This window comes from Ciconia boyciana, chromosome 1 (genome assembly GCF_034638445.1).
Source record: "Ciconia boyciana chromosome 1, ASM3463844v1, whole genome shotgun sequence".
NCBI lineage: Eukaryota > Metazoa > Chordata > Aves > Ciconiiformes > Ciconiidae > Ciconia > Ciconia boyciana.
In genome coordinates, this window is record NC_132934.1 from 119216844 (window position 1) to 119238006 (window position 21163).

The 21163-nt window shown below is 35.1% G+C and overlaps 1 protein-coding gene across 3 annotated transcripts in view; it reads right to left on the minus strand.

The window, feature by feature from the left end:
• Positions 1-21163, minus strand: part of HLCS (holocarboxylase synthetase) — a 126473-nt gene that overhangs the window by 74655 nt on the left and 30655 nt on the right. For all 3 annotated transcript variants that reach the window (XM_072846515.1, XM_072846532.1, XM_072846524.1), the window contains exon 6: positions 5590-5861. In XM_072846515.1, the coding sequence (XP_072702616.1) occupies positions 5590-5861 (272 nt within the window). The remainder of the gene's footprint in view (positions 1-5589; positions 5862-21163) is intronic.

Below are 21163 nucleotides of genomic sequence, written 5' to 3' on the forward strand. Positions count from 1 at the left end.
ACATATAAAACTAAATTAGCAAAAATTACTGTTGAAGTTAATTTGATTTGATTTAAGGGAAACAAACGTATTCTGTTATTTGAGCTAATCTTTATCACCAAGGGAAGGCACAAAATATTGAATATGAAAAAAAACCCTTGAGGAAAAAAGCACGGAAGCAGCTATTCCAATGCACTAACTTTCTTCTTTTGAGAATAAAAAGCCCTTCAACACTATAAATTAAAAAAAAAAAAAAAAAGGGAAGTTTAAAAGTTAGTAACCCCAATGATGTAAAGAACGAAGGAAGATGGTACTATATCAAGGCTAATTTAAATAAGAGGGATGTAGATTAAAAGCCTTAAAGAGCAGGTCTCTCACCACTAGGATCTTGCTTCATTTTTTAAGCTAGACGCTCATCAAGGAAAGCATTCCTATCCCACACTACAGTTTAACAGACAAACAAAACCAAGGGACCTAAGCTTTTAAAGGCAATATGAACTATTGTGAGAGCTCTCTGCACAAAGAAGTACTCGTTATCCAAACTGATAAAATGTTTTTGGTTATGTATCTGTAGAAAAGGTTCTGTATAAAATGCATACATCATCTAAATGCACCTGACCAATTTATCAGCACACATTTTATAAACATCCAACAGCAATGCCTATTTCCTGAGAGAAAGGCACCCTTCTGGCCCACCATGGTATTTTCCAGCTCTCCAACACGCATTCTTGAGGGAAAAGGGTGTAGCAGGTTAATTTTTACAAACTGTTAATGTTGGTGATAAAACTTTTTTTTTATAGCAGAATATTAATGTACTAGGACAGTCTCACCATGCTAAAAGACAAAGATTACTCTTTGAAGACTTTGTACTCCAACAACCCATACATCTTCATGAGAGGAAACGACAAGGCCAGTGACGCAGCTTGCAGTTAGTTTTGACTGTTACAGCAAAATGGCTTCCTCCACCCACCTGAGCCTAGATTATGAGACATGGCTAGCTAAAATATTAAAAGTAGTAAACAATTTTCACAGCTTTTAAGAAAATTGTCAATCAAGTGTAGCCAATAGTTATAAGAATAATAATTCTGGCTTGTAGTTACAGTCCTAGTGGAATTCTGCGGCAAGTATCTGAGAGTGGAGGCTTTAAACAGGTATGCCTGATGATGGAATGAAAACAAGCGCTGTGACCGTATGGCATATTTTGCAAATGCTACGTTAATGCCAAGTTTCTATCTTCAAACCACATTATAATCCACTCCCCACAACTTATCTGATTTTAATTTGTTTTTTTTTAAATATGGTTTAAACAGAGAATAAGGGAGATCACTGAGGTGCATAGAATGACTAAACAAGGCCACTGTGTTTACATACAGTAAAAAACATCACAAGGATTTGAAAAAAAAAACCCAAAACACTAAGTACAAAATACAGTTTGTCAATCTCAGCTTGTTTGCTCGTGCTTCTGAAGTGCCATTCCAATCTCCTTCAACTATACGCTACTGTTACTTTTCACTAACTCGTACCTGCATTAGCAGCACGCATATTTGAATACAACTAAAACAAGAGTTTTTAAAATTAGTCCTAATGCTTACTTTCCAAAATTAGAGGTGTAGCATAATTGTTAAAAGTTCAACAATATGAATCTAGAAAAGTATAAAGAAAAACTAAAAGGGCACCAGGAATGTAAAGGATTTTCTTTTTCAAAGCTTTCAACTGTTTGGAAATTGTTTATTCTAAGCTGACATTTTATTTAAATATCCTATTTAGCAATTATGAAAGCAACTTCATCCTACATTTTATTTCCACTAAAATTCACCATTTTTGTGTCAAACTCTTCCTAACAATGGCACTTTGTGCTTCTTAAATATTGGGGAAAAGAGATCCACAATGACATTTCATATAGGATATATCACATGCTGGCTTAATCATCTATAAATCAAATCTTCTGCCAACTAAAACATTAAAACAGGATATAAGGTGCTGGTAAAGAATAAAACTGAAATGTATATTTAACTAATTTATTTTTTAATGAAATTCTTGTGAAACCATTCCAGCCAATTAGAGTGTGCTAGAAATATTTCTTCATCCATCTCAAGTCTTGTGAGTCTAATAAGTATGTCTCTACAATGTAACACTTGTATCACTATACCAGATGCATCCTCAAAAATAATGGTTTCATCTTAAATCATGCAATCCCAGGCATGCTCCAAGGAGAAGAGACAGAGAAAGTGGAACTGCTTCTGGCAAGGTTAACCTGTTCAGGTGGCATTAGGATAAATATCTTTGAAGAACAGGTTTATGAAATGAAACTTACAGAAAGAATTTCCTTTTAGGGAAAAAACAAGGGAGCTTCTAATCTTTGGCAAGGATTTAAAATTTTAGTTTAAGAAACAAAAGTGGAAATGCTTTTAAAAATAGTCTCAAATGATTCAAATAAAGCTTTTAACATTAAATCATAAAAGCAATATTGACAATTTAAAACTATATGACATTTAAACAAATCTTTACTTTACAATTAGACTAATGCCATTTAATTTTATATACCTACAGGTGAATTCACACTTCGTTTGTTACCTTAGGACACATAAATGTATGCCAGTGATAATACAGTGTGTATGCTAATACGCAAACTGCCAAGACCTGCCATCTGGAGAGCTAATGAACAATCAAGGGATCCCAAATTAAACTACAGAATTTTCCCTTAGAATCTTTAGGACAACACTGTCAAGTTCAATCTATTCACTTAGCCTCCAGAATCAATTTTTCAAACTTTATGACAGGTCTAATAGTTTCCACCTGTTTCTCTTGCTTGACTTTTGACTGGCACATTACCAGCCAGGGTGGAAATGCAGACAAAGACCCCTATTAGGCTCCGGATGTTTCTCTACTGTGAGGTCGCTCAGCCATTAAATTAGTTCCAGCCCACTTTCTCCTTCCACATCTTAATTTTTGGGGGGTATGAAGGTTTGGGGAAGTGGAAAGGAAGAGAGACAAAAGTTTTAAATTCAGTTGGTGGGAAAGGTACAAGAAAATCTAAAGTCATGAAAGCTAGATGCTAAATTTATTTATAATTTACTAACTAAAAAATTTACTAACTAAATTTACTACTAATCACACTAATTAAGTTCTTGAGGTGTCTGTATCATATTTTCAATCATCACAAACTTGGTAAAATTTGAAAGACCTAAGAGAGTCTATCATGTAATGTGCTTATTGCAATATATGATTACATAAACACAGTATTGCATTTTTTTTCTGGGAATCACGAATGATCAATAGGTACCTATTTTTTGTTCAAGCAAAGAAACTCTTCCTGAGGTATGTTTTCCTGTAATTCAGACTTGGCAATCAGAAAAAAGTGACACATACATATCCTAACAAATTAATCTTGGTTCATTTGGAAGTACCTTAAAAACCTGACAACTTACTTCTTCAATAAAAATTACCTAATAGGTATTTGCATCAATTGCTAGTGATTTATGAAATGTTAGAATCTGTGAAGTCTCAAGGTACTTTGCTGAATTGCAAATCACATGGACTACATTATTCTATTATCCATGACAACAAAGTATTTACAATAACATCAACCATAACACTTAAGACAAAGACTTTAACTTACTAAAACAAAGGTCTTTCTGTAAGATAAATGTAATTGTTCAAATTATAATCTTACTAGGATCATCTTCCCAGTATAAGCTACTTAAAGCCAGGACTTCGAGTTTACATCTTACCTGAAAACTGACTACTTGAGCTGCATCAGGATGGGGAAAATCTTGACGACCTACATCTGTAAACCCTTCATTACCTTTGGGCTACTTAATGTAAAAAAGCAACCTGAGTACTGACCACTCTGCTGGTACAGCACTTTAAAGATAAGAGAGTAAAGGTTCTACAGTCATTCAAAAACCAAGACCACTTATTTTAGCTCCCTTGCCTTTCTTGATTATATAATCATATATAAATTGGCCAGACATGATTCTATTTATCTTGTGATATCTAAATAAATTCACAAAACTCTGAATTATATACTTCATCTTACTGAGATGTGTGAATAATGTTACTGAGAACCACCACCAAAAACAACTGTCAGAGAAGAAAGGTCTTGACCTATTAAATTATCACTTTGTCAGTTTCTTCACAGCACTTTTGCTTTCAATCCAATGGGCTGAACATGCTGTGAATACTAAAAATTAAGAAGCAAATCCTACAAATACTTCTATAAAATAACTATTTTCTTTGTGGCCTCTTATTGAACTAGCATGTCTGCCTATGTCCAAAACCCATTGCAAAATCAGTTGCAGGATGAGAATGTAGATCTGGGGAAGGGGAGTGGTAAAATTAGATAGCAACATTTTTTTAATGTCTGTGCACATGAGTACATATGCATACACAGAGAACAGTTTGAAATTAACAGAAATTTGTATTTGATTCCAACTGTCTCTAAATCGCAACATTTTAGCACAAATTATCCTTTGTAAATTCTATCACAGTGTCGACTGTAAGACTACAAACTGATTTACTTTAATACTGTTATAATGCATCCTCATTCACAGATTTTGTGTGCATATATTCTAAAACAAATCACCTTTTTTACTTCCAAGAAGGCACATTCTGTGACTTATCACAATTTAGGCTCTCTAGCTGAGAACTAAAGCTATTATTGCTGGTTAACTAATCAGTTACAATAGCATTCAAGATTATTTAACTGATGATGTTGATTAAAAAAAATCCAAAACAAAATTCCTGAGGTTATTTTCAACAGTAAAATTCATCTGCAATTTCTGCAGATAAATTAACACTGATACTCAAAAGTAGCTGTCAAGAAAAGTTATAGCTGCAGGTAGAAACACACACAGAAAAATCCGTCCTGAAGAGCAACAACTTCCCAAAGACAGTTTTTTCCATCAGACTATTTCATGAAACATAACAGTATAGTCTTTGTACATAGTCTCCAACCAAAGATTTAGTAACTGTGATTTTCATATCACTTAATCCCATTCAAAACTCTAATGAACTACCTTCTCAAAGGTATTCCACAACTCATTCACAAGGGTCATCTATGTGATGATGAAAGAATGTCTAGCATAACCCTATTGATGTTTAAAAAAACCCAACAAACCACTAAAGACCATTTTAGTGAAATATTCAGTAAAAGGAATGAGAGAAAACAATAATGTTAAAATTAAGGCCACAATCTACTTGGTATCACTTTTGTCAAATAACTAGCTTAGAAAATAACTTGTACTACAAAATGCATATAATCTCCTAAATATGCATATTTAATACCTTAAACTTTACTACGCTGATGTTCATGCTTTGCAAGAAGAATAATGATTAAACTCCACTGCCAAGTAAAAAGTTGTCACACTCAGATTTTCCCACCCTTTATGGCTTAGTATTTTATATTTTACCAATTAATATGCTGTGAACACAAAGATGTCTATTTTGTGTCCTATCTAGATGATAATCAGCTCTTTTTTTACTTTGGCTAGCTTGTAGGCAACAAATAAACCAAAGAGAAAGAAGTGTCTTTCTGAACATTGTGTGTTACTATAATTGTGAATTTCAGATCAGAAAGCTTATTTGGTATGGTCTAGATCACGATCTTACCCATCTAGGAGATTCATTGTTGTTGTGGTAACTTCAGTAAAAAGAATCATCTTTCCAAGCTTCTTTGTTTGAAGATTCTGTTGATATGTCTTCAGGCTGAAATATTCTGATGAGAAGCTTCCCATCTCAGTGATGACTGGCATGAGAGATGGAGTAATCTCCATTTTTGATTCACAGGATGAAACAAATTTAAGAGACACCTTGCTGGATGCTCTTAATCCTTCAGTATCTACATTTCCCTTGAGCCATTTCAGAAAATCAAGATGGATTTCCTGTGGGCAAGGGAAATAAAATAAGGTATAGAAATACGGACCACCATATGTGAAGACATACAAATATTCTTCCGAGAACATTTTAATTCAAGCAATCATCTTCTACTTCAAAATAGGAAAATTAACTCAATTTCCTCTTCAAAGATCAACTTCTGCTGCTTGCTCTGGTCTAGCCTGGCCTGACTACTTGGTACTCTCTTCCTAGACTTGAGACCATGCTCCTTTGCAGATTAATTTGGCTTAATCTTTCCCTATAACAGGGTTTGTAGTGGTTCTAGACAGTGATGCATGGAGTGCACACATTCGTCTCTATTATGCAGATTTTTCAACGTGCTAAGTTTCTTTGCTGGAAGCCATTTAGTCCATCGCTAAGACTTGATTTGAAGGATAAAGCAGCAGCTAAGAAAAAATTTACTGATTTCTCAGCAGAATAACTGCTAAAAGGGCTCATACCTTCAGCTAACGGAAGCTTTGCTACTATTACCTTAAATATAGACAAAAGTGGCTGTTAATTAGCTAGCTAAAAGAAAAACATGTAACTCAAGATTGCACACAACTAAGGAAATTCTACTACCAGTGTATGAAATGCAGTTGTATGTATGCTCTGTTGTCCTTGTCCCTGCCAATGGCACAGCTAGTACACGTTTCTGTGCAAAAGATTTTAAATGTGAAATATACATGTACATACATACATGATTTTATATATCTACACACCAAAACTTTTATTTTTCTCTCCTTTATTTTAGGTTATTTAGAAATACTTTTTTTTTTTAATGTGAAATGAAGAGATGAATTACTGGGATTATTACCCTGTTGGTGACACCCTGAAACAACTGTTACACATTCATAGAACTCTTTCTGGAGAGATTTAATTCTATCTTGAGATATTTGATATGAAACGCCATGTCTTTAGAAACAGTAAGTTAACAGGCCACGAACACAGATCCTGGGACTTCTTTTTGCTAACTGTGTAGCTTAGATTTCGAAGAGCTCTCCTTCTAGAGACAAAGTGGTCTTTTATATGATATATGATATACGAAACCACAAAAATCGTGTATTCTGTTCTACTGAAATTAATCTACTAGTGATTCCTGCCCTCAAATTTTAAAGAGGAAGATATTTGACTTTTAAATAAAAAACTTCTAACCAAATATATGCCTCTCCTTCCCATTACTGCCATATCTGGGAACCAGAATATGAGTGTTTCCTATGTGAGTACTGAAGACAGGACTAAGCTCTCTTGCCCTTGAACAAGATGTCCCTGAGCTCCAGCCCAACTCTTTTAAACCCACAAACTGCAATTAAGAGCAAACTTCCTAGAAATAGTTATCTATCCAAGGAATTACTCCAATTTTCCAAATCCCATTGTTATATCTTAAGAAGGAATGAGAAAAGTGGTCCTGTTCCTAACACCTTTCTATAGATTTTCCATCCTCAGAAACTACACATTCTCAGGTTTCACACAGACACTGCTCCTTGTGTGACGTTCTTTGTATGCTGAATGTCAGCAGACTTACTGGTTTGCAGCCCTGTAGTACGGGTAGCAGAGCATAACACGAAGAAAGGTATAGTCTCTTTCCAAATGCAACCAGGCACTAGCTTCTAAGCCCTAGGACGATCTAAGAGTGACTCAGTAGCTAAATTTTAGTTACAGAGAAATTACTTCTCATTTCTTGGTTTTCTATAGCTCCATCAGAACTCTTTCCATCTAACTTCTTGGATAAAATATGCTTTAAATATTTTCTTCCTTTTTTTTTTTGTTTTTGCATATGCATCGTAAATGATGATGTGGCATTAAAGGTTTTATGAGCACTTCTTTGACTTGATCTGCATGAAGCACTTGTATATTAGTGTAAAATCATAGCTTTGACAGACTGCTGCTGAACTCTTTACACACTATCCTACTTGTTTTACACACACACAGTAACTTATTAGCTGTAGCTGACATTTAGAAAAATTATAGCTTTCATTCTTGTGAGGAAACTATATGGAAACTGTGCTTAATCAGAAAGTGCATTTTCCTATTGCTTTCCTATTGCTATGAAATTTACTTAGCATAATTGAGTATGCAAGTCCCAGACACAAAACCATAATTTTAACTCACATAAGGACAGGTTTACAGACTTAAAGAAACAGACATTAAGTTAAAAAATAAAGGTACTTAAAGTATTATTACATTCTAAACAAACAATGAAAGTGCTTGATACTATGCGTCAGAAAGTCTGGTGTACTTTTGCTACAGCATACGTTCTGAAAAGATTGAAATAGCATCTATATTTATGCACGATGTTACGTTATTACAAATATGCCACACAATTCCTACCATTTATCCTCTTGAGTATATTCTTTCAGGTGATTTTTTCCCCCCACAGTTTTTAGGTTTACTTCTTGATTTAACTTTCTTGTTTCTAATGCATACTGAACCATTTAAGAATTGTTACATGTGTATAATTATGAAGTTAACTTTTCCTATAATGTACACATTTATTGAGCTGATCAAAAATATAAACATGAGTAATACACAATGAAGAACAGCATTTGATTTTTAAAAATTCCTAAAAAATGTTTTTACATTTTTAACAAAGCAAAGTTTCAAGTGCTGTCCAAGTACATGCTAGAAAAATTAATTTTCACTATAAGAACCTCCTTCACACAAAGTTACAGAAACACACATGCTGAACCAATACATTTTGGTGCCCAGAATTATACTGGCACACAGAGAAGTGCATTTTTATATAATGAATAAACATATTGGGTCTGGCTGAGACGGAGTTAATTTTCCCCACAGCAGCCCTCATAGTGCTGTGCTTTGTATTGGTAGCTAGAAAGGTGTTGATAACACACCAGTGTTTTGGCTACTGCTGAGCAGTGCTCGCACAGCATCAAGGCTGTCTCTCCAACTTTCCCCCCTCACCAGTACGCTGGGGGTGGGCAAGATCTTGGGAGGGGACATAGCCAGGACAGCTGACCCAAACTGACCAAAGGGATATTCCATACCATATGACGTCTGCTCAGCAATAAATGCTAAGAGAAAGGAGTGGGGGGGCGTTCATTATTATGACATTTGTCTTCCGGAGCAACCGCTATGTATACTGATGCCCTACTTCCCAGGAAGTGGCTGAACATCGCCTGCTGATGGGAAGTAGAGAATAAATCTTTTGTTTGCCTTTGCCTTTGCTTTTGTTTTGTTAAACTGCCTTTATCTTGACCCACGAGGTTTTTTCCATCTTATTTTCTGCCGCACCCACCCCCCCCACCCCCACCGAGGAGGGGAGTGATAGAGCAGCTTGGTGGGCACCTGGCATCCAGCCAAGGTCAACCCACCACACATATACAAGAAATCAGGGTTAACCTCTGCTTCAACTCCATTCGAAAGGAATATAATCACGTCAGAACCTGAAGTGTGCTAGTTTTGCTAAGTTCAGGATACAGCTTTGAATTCAAAACCTATCCCCAGCTGCGTCCGCCGTTCTGCAGCAACCTCTGGTGGCCGTTTAAATGAAAAGTGTTGGTTCAGGAACTGTCTGGCCTTCCACACCTTTGGGACCAGATCAGGTGTGTCAAACAAGGCACCCAACGCAAGGTAAGGGAACACCCAAAGTCCTGGCCACTGCTTACCCTGACCATTATCAAAATCCTAAAACATGCAGGTACAAGCTTTAAATGAGTATGCAATCAAAAAAGCTGCAGCTGTTACATATTCAGGCACCAGCAACAATATCTGCAGCTACTTACACATACAATCATACTAAAATCTGTATTTCCCATATTATCAGTACATACTTTGTAAATATATTAACTACACTTGTTTTAGGGTGGCACATATATATTCCGAAATTGTTATTCATCATTACTGCATCAGTTTTGGATAGAACTGAAGTCAAGCCAAATTTAATTTCCTATACAACTGTTCATTTTTCAAACCACATTTTATATGTACATTCTCTAAAGCAAAGATATTGCCTTCTTTCTTAAGGAAAGAATGAAATTTGACATGTCAACCAAACAACTTGGCAACAAGAGAGCTAATCAGCTTTTCACAGTTAAAATAATCAACTACAAATTTAATATTTATAACGAAAAAATTTTTCTATGCATATTTTAAATGGTAAAAGCACAATATATTTTCAATGCATTGTAAAAAACAATTACCAAAAGCAGAAAAGCACTATATCAACAGGAACTACCCACCACTTCTCACTACCAAATTCTCCCCCAGCACTCCAAAGCACACCTTAAATCCCCCTGGACAGAGGCATGGAGAGAGATGCAATTTCGAAGCAGTGACAGCCTCACTGATCTGGTACCCAGGGACAAAGAGATCAACCAGCAGAATTTTGACTGTCAGACTGAAAGTGCCACTAAATGAAAAGTCGTTCTGAGCGAGTAGGGAGATACAGTGGATGCTAATTCATAAAATTCATAGAAATAGCATAGAATAAGCTACTGCATTCATAGAATAAGCTACTGCATACTATATACCGTCAGCTCCTGCACTGATCAGCACAAAGGTTTATTAGGGGTCACTGTATCAAGGATTGCAAGTCTGACATTGCAAGCTGTTGAACTAAAGTTTAAATGGTAATTGTAATGTAAAGAAGGAGAGTAAAAGCTCTATTTTGTTTATGATTTAACATCTGCTTTCTATGATTTTAAGAGTTTGGTCAGGTATGTGAAGAAACTGCTATGTAACAGAAGTTTTCTTTTGCCATTTAAAATTCTTTTTATTTTTGTAATCATTAGTTTCACTTTTTCCTAACCCTTACTCAGCGGTTGAGATTGAACAAAAAGGAGAAAAGAGGGAGACATAAGAGACAAAAACCAGCTGCATATGGACCCTTCTCTGTTGTAGTATAAAATAACAGAAAATTACAGCTCCTGATGGAGAAGATTTTATTTGCACCTGGGCTCTATCAACCAATGAGACTTATGCACAAAGCACATAAACTTTCAGTTATAATGGTTCAAAATAATCCCAAATCCAAGACTTTAGTCTTACATTCTATTTATATATATAGAATTTTGATGTATTTTCTTATTTTTATACGTATGTTCATATACACACACAGATATATGCAAGTATCTTTTTCACTGGGCATATTTGGGAGCTGCTCTTTTCTAGCAAACTCTGTGACGATAGATCTTAAACTCTGTATCAATGGAATTCTTTGTTAAGACAAAATTCAGTCACAGCCTAAATTCATTTGGTTTCTATTAAAAACATGGAGGCGAAACTAAATGAAAGCTAAAAATATAACACCATAAACCAAACAAACATACATCAGTCCGCTCTCTCCTTTCTTGGGAGGAAAAATGAGACATTTTTAACTACCGATGCTCTAACCGATGACTCAATATTGTGACTATGATATAATACTCTATTTTAGCTGTTGCTTGTTGAGTAAGTGAGGCCAAGCATTCACCTTCTGGATACATAGCTAGAATACAAATTAACAGTTTTTCTCCTTCCTTTGCATAAAATGTAATCATTTCCAACAAACTACCTCTATTTTTGCTTTTTAAAAGTTTGCAGTTCATGTATTGATTCATATATTATCAGTTGATGTACTAATTAAATCACATACACACATATGTTTATTAACTGCAAACAAGTGAAGATTACACAGGCATAAAGTACCAGTCTTTTAGAGGAACACATGAATAGCCTGTTTGGAGCATAATCACATTTATAGACATGACAACTTCAATATGGCTAACCTGCTTTTTTTCCCAAATTGGTAGTTTTCAAATGAGTATTATTTGGTTCAGGTATGATCTTAAATGTATATATTTCATATAAATTCTGTAACAGCACTGATGGAAAAGAACACATTTTAATAAAGAGTGCACGGCACTTAGAATCTGATTTCAACTTTAGAATATAAAAATACACACTTGCATATACATATACACAAAAAATATATCCTCCTTGTATTACACAGCTTTGCTCAACAGCGCTACAAGTTTAAAGGTGTTAAATTAACCACTGGAGAGCTTCCATAGCATCTCTTGAATCCAATAGAAACAAACTGAAGTCCAATGTGGTAGTAAGCAGTAGGCTGGCGCCAGCAAAAAACACATCTACAGTGGCAACTCCAGCCCCGAATGCTAGCGACTTAGGAGGCCAGCAGCAGGAAAAGTCAGCTATTAGCACAAGAGGGCAAGGTTTTGGCAGACATTTCTGACTAATGAGGCACACAAAATGCTTTTCTGATGCTGCCTGTGTTTTTACTTCCTGTAATAATGCCATACTTTGAGATCTGAAGCAGATGACAGTTTCATAATACAACCATAGCCCCATTTTAAAATCACGTTCATACTCAGTCAATATAGAAAAATGCTAAAAATAAATAAATAAATATTAAATGGCACCAAAAAAGCTTACTGTAAATATACAGAAGATGCAGAAAAAATGTGAAGTTATATATTATCTTTATTGCTTTCAAACCCTGGCATGTATATATTACCTTTTACTGAGGCTTTGTAAAACAATTTATAAATACTAAGTTTAGTACCACAACCATTCATGAAAAGGTATAATTTTCTTTTACAAGGGGAGGAATCCCAGTACAATGTCTTTCTCTCTAGGAAAAGACTGAAGAAAGGAGAAAAAACCCCAACAACTTGATAGATCAAATGAGGAAAGAAGATAATGTCTTGGTGATCCCAGCCTGGACAGAGGAACTGGAAGAGGATGAAGAATAGGCCTGCTGTAACCTCTTCCATAGAAACAGTCACAAAGATGGGAGAAAGGTTGCTCTTCCCTCCCAAGAAAAACAATACTGGCAATTAAGTTGTAGTGGCCATCTTCTACTAGTTCAGTAGGACTTAGTAAAGCTGTAGATAGCAGATGTGTTATTTGTGTTTGTGAGCTAGTGTCTCTAACCAGACAATCAGACTAAGAGATTTCATTAGGTAGTCATAATCATTATTTCGATACTGTTCAGATGTCATTAATATGTAATAACATTATCAAACTACACATCAACATGTGGAGTCCTGAATACTTGCCCTTTTAGACTTAAGTAAGTGTAAGCTTGAAGATGGATTTTGTAACAACTGAAACAAAAAGAATAAACAGAACTGTAAAACACAAAGGCTATTTACAAGACATTCATAATCTGATTTGAAATATATAAAGTATTCAAATGAATCAATTTTCAGAAAGCATATATAAAACTTTTCTCTTAATATTAACTGCTTATAATTAATTTCAAAGTTCTGTCTTTGTTCAAGGAAATAGATAAACATTGAGCAAGGTAGATAGTTTCCCTCCACAGCCCCACTGGCTGATTTTAATCTATCTTCACATTACTTATAATATTTTCATTTGTTTTGCATATTTTATTAATAGAAAGACATATTTTAGCTGAGGTCACCCCTCTAGGCTAAGTCAGGGGAGAATCTGTACATCTATCTTACTCTGTTCAGCATGCAGAGGGCCATTATTTTCACAATTCTCTGTGTTAGTTCATAGTATAAAAATCTTAGGAAGGAGAGAAATCTCCAGTTCTCCACTCCCTCCTTTCCCCATCCCCCAAAGAACTTCATAAAGATTTTATTGTAGTACAACCGAGGTGCATTCTCATTTCATGTTCTCATGAACTTCTGTAGTTACTTGGCTGATATTTGCTATGCATTCTCAGGATACTACATAACTAGGAAATCTGTTTCAGTTTATTAACAATCTTTTTATATTTCCTAAACCCAGATACAGTGCAAAACATGAGTTGATTGCATAAAATATGGAAGGGCATTTAGAAAGATGTCACGGTTTGGTAACTTTCTGAATTCACAACCAACTGGATTTTTAGGAGTCTTTAGTGGTTTGGGTAGTTACCTTAGTCTGCAATATACTTTCTCAAGAGAGGCACAAAAAGCTAATCATTTCTGAAAGATCATTCCAGACACCAAGTTCCTTATTTTTGTCTCCACACTTCAGTGTGTTTTAAAAAAAAAAAAGTATTACATTACATAAACAGTGCATCATCTCAGCAGTATGGGGAGTATAAATGGTCACATACAGAAGTAGGTCCATTTTGCCAACTGGTATGTGGAATACCTAGTCTAAAAAAGGGAAAGATTTTTAACAAAGTGTGGCAAAGTATCCTTACGCTTTTTATTGCAGTTAGATTTCTTTGAACATGAAGCATCTTAGATTTCAACCATTCCCTGTCTACATGTCCAGCAACTGCTCATAAATCTGTGCCTGAATTTGAATCCAAAATTAAATTTAGCTTTAAAAAGCACTGTATGTAGGCAGAAAATTAATTTATCCAATGTGCAGCAGTCCATTCTAAAAACAGGCTGCAGGGCCCAGGTCAGAATTCACCGACTAATGAAAAATATATCAGATGTTACCTTCTGTAGAGAAAAGAATGCTGTCAATAAGGTTAAAAATAAGATGAAAAGAAATTAACTAGCAATGAAAAGGAAAAATGGTCTTCATGTCAAGTTTTTTATATCAGTATCTCTGTTGTTTTTAGCACAGTGTTACGCTTAGGTATTAGGTTGCTAGAAGGCACATGCTATCATTCAGTCATGCAAAACAAATACAGGAAATGAGGCAATCGCATTTTTTCTTTATTGTCATATGCAAAAAAAAGTATCAAAAATTCTTAAAAGGATGGAACAATTAAAAAAAAAAAGAGCAAATGCATACTGCTCTAAGCAGAACACATTTGGTTTGATTTCTCAGTTTTGATAAAGTACTACCATTTACGGGCCCTGACTACGTAACAGCCTTCGCAGCCACAGGACAAGGCTAGCTACAGAAGGCCCCACTGCATTGCCCTCAATGCAAACCAGAGCTGAGCGGAGGAACAAGGGGGACAACAGAGCAACGCTGTAAGGTGCATCCTGGCTTTTGCTTTTCTTACTCAGCTGCAACAGAACAGTCTGGAAGCAATCTTCCCAGCAGCTGCTCTCATCAACAAACTGTTTATTGTAAGAAAGTGGCTGGGTCAAAGGCTAAACGTCATCCAGAACTGAAAGCGTATCTTTAAAAAAACCTGAAGCCGTCCATGCATATGAAAAAAGCACATTACATATGAAAGAGAACCATATTCCATTCTGGAAGGCCAAAAGTCTACTTAAACAAAAACTCCTTATAAAATACTGCTTCAGCAAATTAATGTTGCACTAATTTACTGTGGCTTGTGCCGATTTTGAGACCTCTGCAAGGTTTCTAATAAAAACAGAAGTTATTTGAAATTCAATCTGTGTTTTATGGTAAAAACCCCCACAGTTGTATTAAAAAATATTCTAAAATATTTTATTAACATCTATTAGCACTGCATAAGTTAGCTCCATATTCACATACAACAAAATGAGTACTCCTCTAATACATTACAAGTGCATCATCAACATGTTACACAAGTTGAAAAAACAGGCTTAGGCTCAGTATCAGTTTTACCAAAAAAATCCAAAATTGCAGGTTTTATAATGCAGGTAGCAGAGCAAGATGACACACTAAACACATGTGTATTAAATTGTTCGCAAGCACTTGCCAAGTCAGTTTCAAACCTTATTTAAAACTTTTGAATGCAATAGCCCATATTCAGATGTCAAAACCTCTTCCAGAATTCCCAGCTCTGTCAAGAATCACTAAAGGATTGAATTTAACCAGGTTTTAAGCCAAGCATACTTAAAAAAAAATTGTAATCACATGTTACCATATAACTACATTCTAGCACGTGAACACACATACACACAAAAAGAAAGGAACAAAGAATGTATGTACCAAAATCCCCTCATATTTAGCATAATTTAGTAACATCCATAATAAAATTTTAGTTTAAACTAAAGGACACTAAAAATTACAGGACAAAATCTCATTTAGTAGTTTGTAGCTCTTAATCTCAGAAATTAAACAGTGTATGACCACCTATGCAAGGTAAACTGGTATCATAACATAGCACAGTAATTGGAGTACATTTGCTGCAACAGACTGTAAAGCTGACTTTGAGGGTAAAGGATCAATAAGAACAAGGTCTACCTTTGACATAACATCACTACATAACACTTCACAAAAAAGAGCACTGCAATGAAAGGGCTGATAAATCAGAGGACTAGTAGGTGTTGATTTATCCTACCAGAAAAAGGTGTGATAAATTACGGTTTGACCATTTAATTCTTTGTGACACCTACTTTGTAACAAAACTGTTGTTATTTTTTGAAGAAAAGTGTACAGTAAATTGAGCATATGTGCAACTGTGTTAAAAATAAGTATAGGGAAACCAGGCAGAAGGAAAAAGACATTCCACTTTTGCACTAAAATCTGAACATTATGCATATTAATGTGTTTTTTTTAAAAAACAAAAAAAATCCACACACACGAAAAACCAAAGTCATGTTTAGAAGAATAAATTAAGATATAAATCTAACCCTAAATGCTGTATAAATTTATTTTAAATTGCTCTCAAAAGTATTCTGTATTGACTAGAAAAAAAAATACAGAAGAATTTTGTTCTCAGCTAATAGGGCAATAAATTTGATGCAATATATACAGCTGGTAAAACTGGCTCTGTTGAACAGCTATCACATAATAGTATTTTTATTTGGTACCAAAACTTTTTTTTTTTTTTTAAACTGAGGAAAAAATGTTTGTTGAAAATCTTGGAATTAGTAGTAGAATGCGTTAAGTAAATAAAACCTAAGAAAATATTTTTTCTTAGCACTGATAATACCCAGTTCTTAGTTTAAGGTTTTCCATCAGGTCTGTTTTGCCTTTCACCAGGTTTATATACATAAAATGTGAGTGAATTTAGTGTTCATGAATATGAAATAGTAGGACAGGAGCCAAAGATTCTCCTCTTAGCACTGCAAAGATGCATTAAACCCGAACGACAAGATTTCAGCTGTACCTCATTTTTGCTTCTTCTGAGCAAGAACTCCCAATTCTGTCACACTGTAGAGGTTTTTGAGCTAAAGAAATGTCTGTGAAATATTAGGCTGAAACCACAACACATTTTCACATGTACCACAACTCAGAGATTACAATACAGTTATGTCCCTAAAGTTGCACAGCTAATGTTCAACGTGATACATGTATTCTATAATCCTTTCTAAAACCTATTCAGGTTGACATAACAGTTTATAAATAAAAAAAGATACTAAAAGAAACATCTTAGAAAGGAAGAATTTCTTGGAAATTGTATGCTATAATGGCAAGAACATGCATGGTATGCTATTTATAATACACCTACTCCAAAGATAAAAAACAGTAATAAGATAACAATTACTAACTTTCACTGTAACTAAGATCTCCTTGCTAATCCAAGATCCTAAAAAAACATTAGCATGACAGCATGGGATTATCTATTAAAAAAAAAAAAAAGGAAAACAATGCTTTTTATTTAGCGGAGTCTATCAAAAAAGTTAAGCTTCATGCTTCGAAAATACGTCATATACTTATACAGCAATGTAAAATTTAGGTATCAAATCAAGAACTCTGAAGGAAGCCTCAATAATATTCTGTTTATCACAAGTTAATAAATTTTTGTTACAAAACATGGGGAAAATTCACACCCATGTACTATAACGCCAAGTTGTAAGAGTGAATGATACAAACTACATTTACAGTTATCCTAGCTGCATGTTTTCTAACACGTTGTAATTCTTCTCTCCCTTTTTCAGCCCTTTCAGAATTAACACTTACTTTCTTCTGCTGGGATTGAAACCTTGTTCAGTACAAAAGAGGTAAAAATTTTTCCTCAGAGGAAAAGCAAGAAGATAGTAAGCAAATCATACACTACACTTTCCTGTAGCTGTAAGGGTCCTGATACACAGGCAGCTTCTAGAACTAACTTCAGAGCCAACGTCCTTAGAGAGCAGCCACCTGAAAGCATTTCTGCAATTGTCAAGGATAACTGGGAAAAAAATCCCGAATTTAATTTTTAAAGGTGGACGTACAACATACTTAACCCTCACAGGGATAAGGCCGAACATTTATCTAGACAAACCCTTTAGCTAGTCCAGTGCCAAGTTGACTTTAGTCAAGTCACATACACCACTAGCTTCTACTCCAAAAGACCACATTTGGCATATAGAACTCACAGTATTGCAGACAACGCAGCAGAATTCAAAGCTCATGACTGAAATTCAGGGTTTTAGGAATGACTTTGGGAAACAAGGCACTCAAAGAAACAAACAAGAACAGATTCGAGATCGAGGCAGTGTATGAGAAGTGCTCAACAGAAGCAAACACAGGCAGTCAGGAGCATTTTTGACAATAGCACATTCTTTATTCTGAAGGACTTTGGATTCCCTTGACTTGTCTCTGAGGATAACCACCTGTTTCTGCACTTAGGGATATTTATGCTCTGTTACTGTTAACAGAGTTGAGGGAAGACCCAGTCTGTCAAACAAAATTTTGCAATATTCATTAATGCAAATGGTAACACTTCATGTAGAATGTATCCCAAAGAGACCTCATTTAATAAAATCTAACCACAATGCTTGGAAACATGCTCTTGTGTTGTTTTAAGACTCAACTGAGTAGCACACCTGAAAAAGAAGATGGCTTCATTTTTTAGACTTTTCCCATTAAAATTCAGTATTAACCCAGGTGAGGAAATGTCTTGGGGGGCAGCGGTCTGGAGGGGACAACAAAATACAACCTTATGGAAATACTTGTTGAAAACTATGTAAACAGCAAATGTTTGCTACACATGGACACTAATGTAGTCTACTGCAAAGGTTAGCAACTGCAGTGCAAGCCTCAAACTTCTGGCAAGGTATAAAAGCTTTTAAGTGGAGTAACAGTAGAGCTTAATGTAATTTTTCATTCCAGCTCAGCAGCCATGAGTGAAAGGGGATTCCGGCTCCCAAGGCATATGGCTGTATTGTGCATTTCCTAGCTCCTGACTGACCATAGAAAGTGGTAGAATTGAAACTTTTGAACCCTGCTGTAATACTAAAAAGAAAAATAGCGAAGGTCTGGGCAAGAGAGTCTTACAGAAATGAGGACTAAGACTACAACTTCCTACCCAGACTACACTAAAATCAAGAACCTGGCCAGAATGAAGCAAAAGCTTTGAAAGACTGAATACCAGCTCTGCACATATCCACTCCAAAGATGAACTTTTAACTGATCAAATATGAACCACCTTTGCTGAAGGCCCTTAATTAATAGTCTCAAACCAGAGGGCTAACTTCTAAAAACAAATTGTCTTGAGGGAAAAAGTTTCAGGGATTAATTCAATCAGTACTAAAATGTGAAAAAGAGTTTAAAATGCATTTCCAGAATAGTTCCACACAAACGAATGAACTCATGCTACAGACGAAGTCTGTATACTCAGTCCATGACACTTAGTGATTAATTTATCCTTGGTTAAATAGGGACAATATGGATCTCTGTTTCTTGAATGTAATAGCCGGGTAAACACGAGACAGAGCAAAGCAATTATTATTTAATTTTGAGTTTAAAGTTTGATGTGTACTTTCAGTTTGCCAAGGTACTGTTATTACACAAAATCAGGAACGCGATGGTGGCTGTAAAAGTAACATTCTACCACAAATTATCATATGCTTCTAAGAGGAAGAGACATGCTTGAACAGATGGAGAAATTGTTTTGTATGGAGCAATAAGGATAGCAATAATTGTAGTAAGGTTTATTGCAGTTCAAAAATGTCTAATTTGCTATTCCTGGACTGCTAATTGGAGACCATCATTAGACAGAAAGGATCACGCAGGAAAGAAAAAAGCTTGAAAATATTTAGAGAAGACTGAAGTGCACTCCCACCTCCAAAAAGAAATGGTTGCTGCAGAGATAACAAAAGCATATCCTTATCATTGCGAGCTATTCATACATACCACTTGACTGAAATATCAAATGAAACTTTGTTGCTTCCCAGATGTTGCCTATGGCTAAAACAGGTAGAAGGAAAAGCTTTCCATAATTGCAAGAGCTGATGAACTTCTCTTTCAAATGACAAAATAACTAACGCTTAGTAGAAAGGGGCAGCTCTTGCCAAAAGCCGCTGCTGCTCAAACGATACGAATACAAGGACAAAGCAGCAGCCATATCAATATAATATGCCCCTTTAAATCTGTACCTTTTCTCCAACAGTGGCCAGCAGCAGATGCACGAGACAGTAACACAGCAAGCATAAGGTAAGTATCTCCTCTTCTAGCAATCTATATCATAAGGATTTGTGAGCCAAAGAGCATATGCCTCACAGCTTCAATGAAGTATTCTCCCATGAAAGACAAGTAATCTTTTGAACTCAGTTCAAAACCTTCCCGATATCAACTATTCTCATTTAAAATAATGACAGAAGTATTTTAAAGACAAAAGTACAACTTTAAATGTTTTCAGGTATTTCTAACAAAACCTCAGGAATTCAAACAAGCAGCTCAAATATTTATTGTAATTTGCAGCTCATACTGCTTATGGAAAGCACCCCTTTCTCAATAGGAAGCAAAAAATAAGAATAAGCATTTGCTTTCAGCTACTGTATTTTCTCTTCTATCAGCTAATATACTGTACTAATATACCAACATGTAAAAAGCAGTCAAAAAATGGAAAACTAATTAGATAACTTTTATCTGTGCAGCTGCTATTCCTGTCAGGTAGCTGTGGTACATGAACTAATCATAATACCAACAATTCAATTTTGGAAAGAGAAAAAGTATATCTTCCAGACCAGAAAAATGCATGGATAATTGCTTATTTCATGTAATGAGTTCTAAAGTCAAAACATGCCATAGGTAATTTTCTATTTAAGTCTTGATGATTATGCATCAAAAACCAATTATTTTTCATTATCTTGCAAAAGAATTTCAGAAATACCTCCGGGAATTAATTTCTGTTGATTTTGACTACATGGAAATGCTGAGACATGCTCCCACAAAACAGTTATCTCCATCTTAAAATTCAGAGGATCTTAAGATGTTTTTCAATTCCTAAAAGTTGTCTTTATACAATAGGTAGAGAGCATCCAGGCACAGTTCTTTAAAGCGGAAGAGATGGTGATACACTTTCTCCAACTGAATATTGCTCTTCCTTTAAAATAATTTTTATAATGAGAACAATGTAACTTTTTCTATTGAAGTTATGACCTCCTTCATCAGTTGAAACGTAAGTTACAAAGAAATGATGAGCAATTACTTTGTTGCAAGTGTAACATCAAAAAAGATATGACAAACAGAAAAAAGGAAACATGCATACTACTCAGTAATACACATTATATCCATAATCTCCCTTCACATTTGGATCTTAGCAAATAAAAATCACCTTACCTTTATTTAGATTCACTCTCTGAAGTTGCTAAAACAAGGTATTCACTTTATAGTAAGT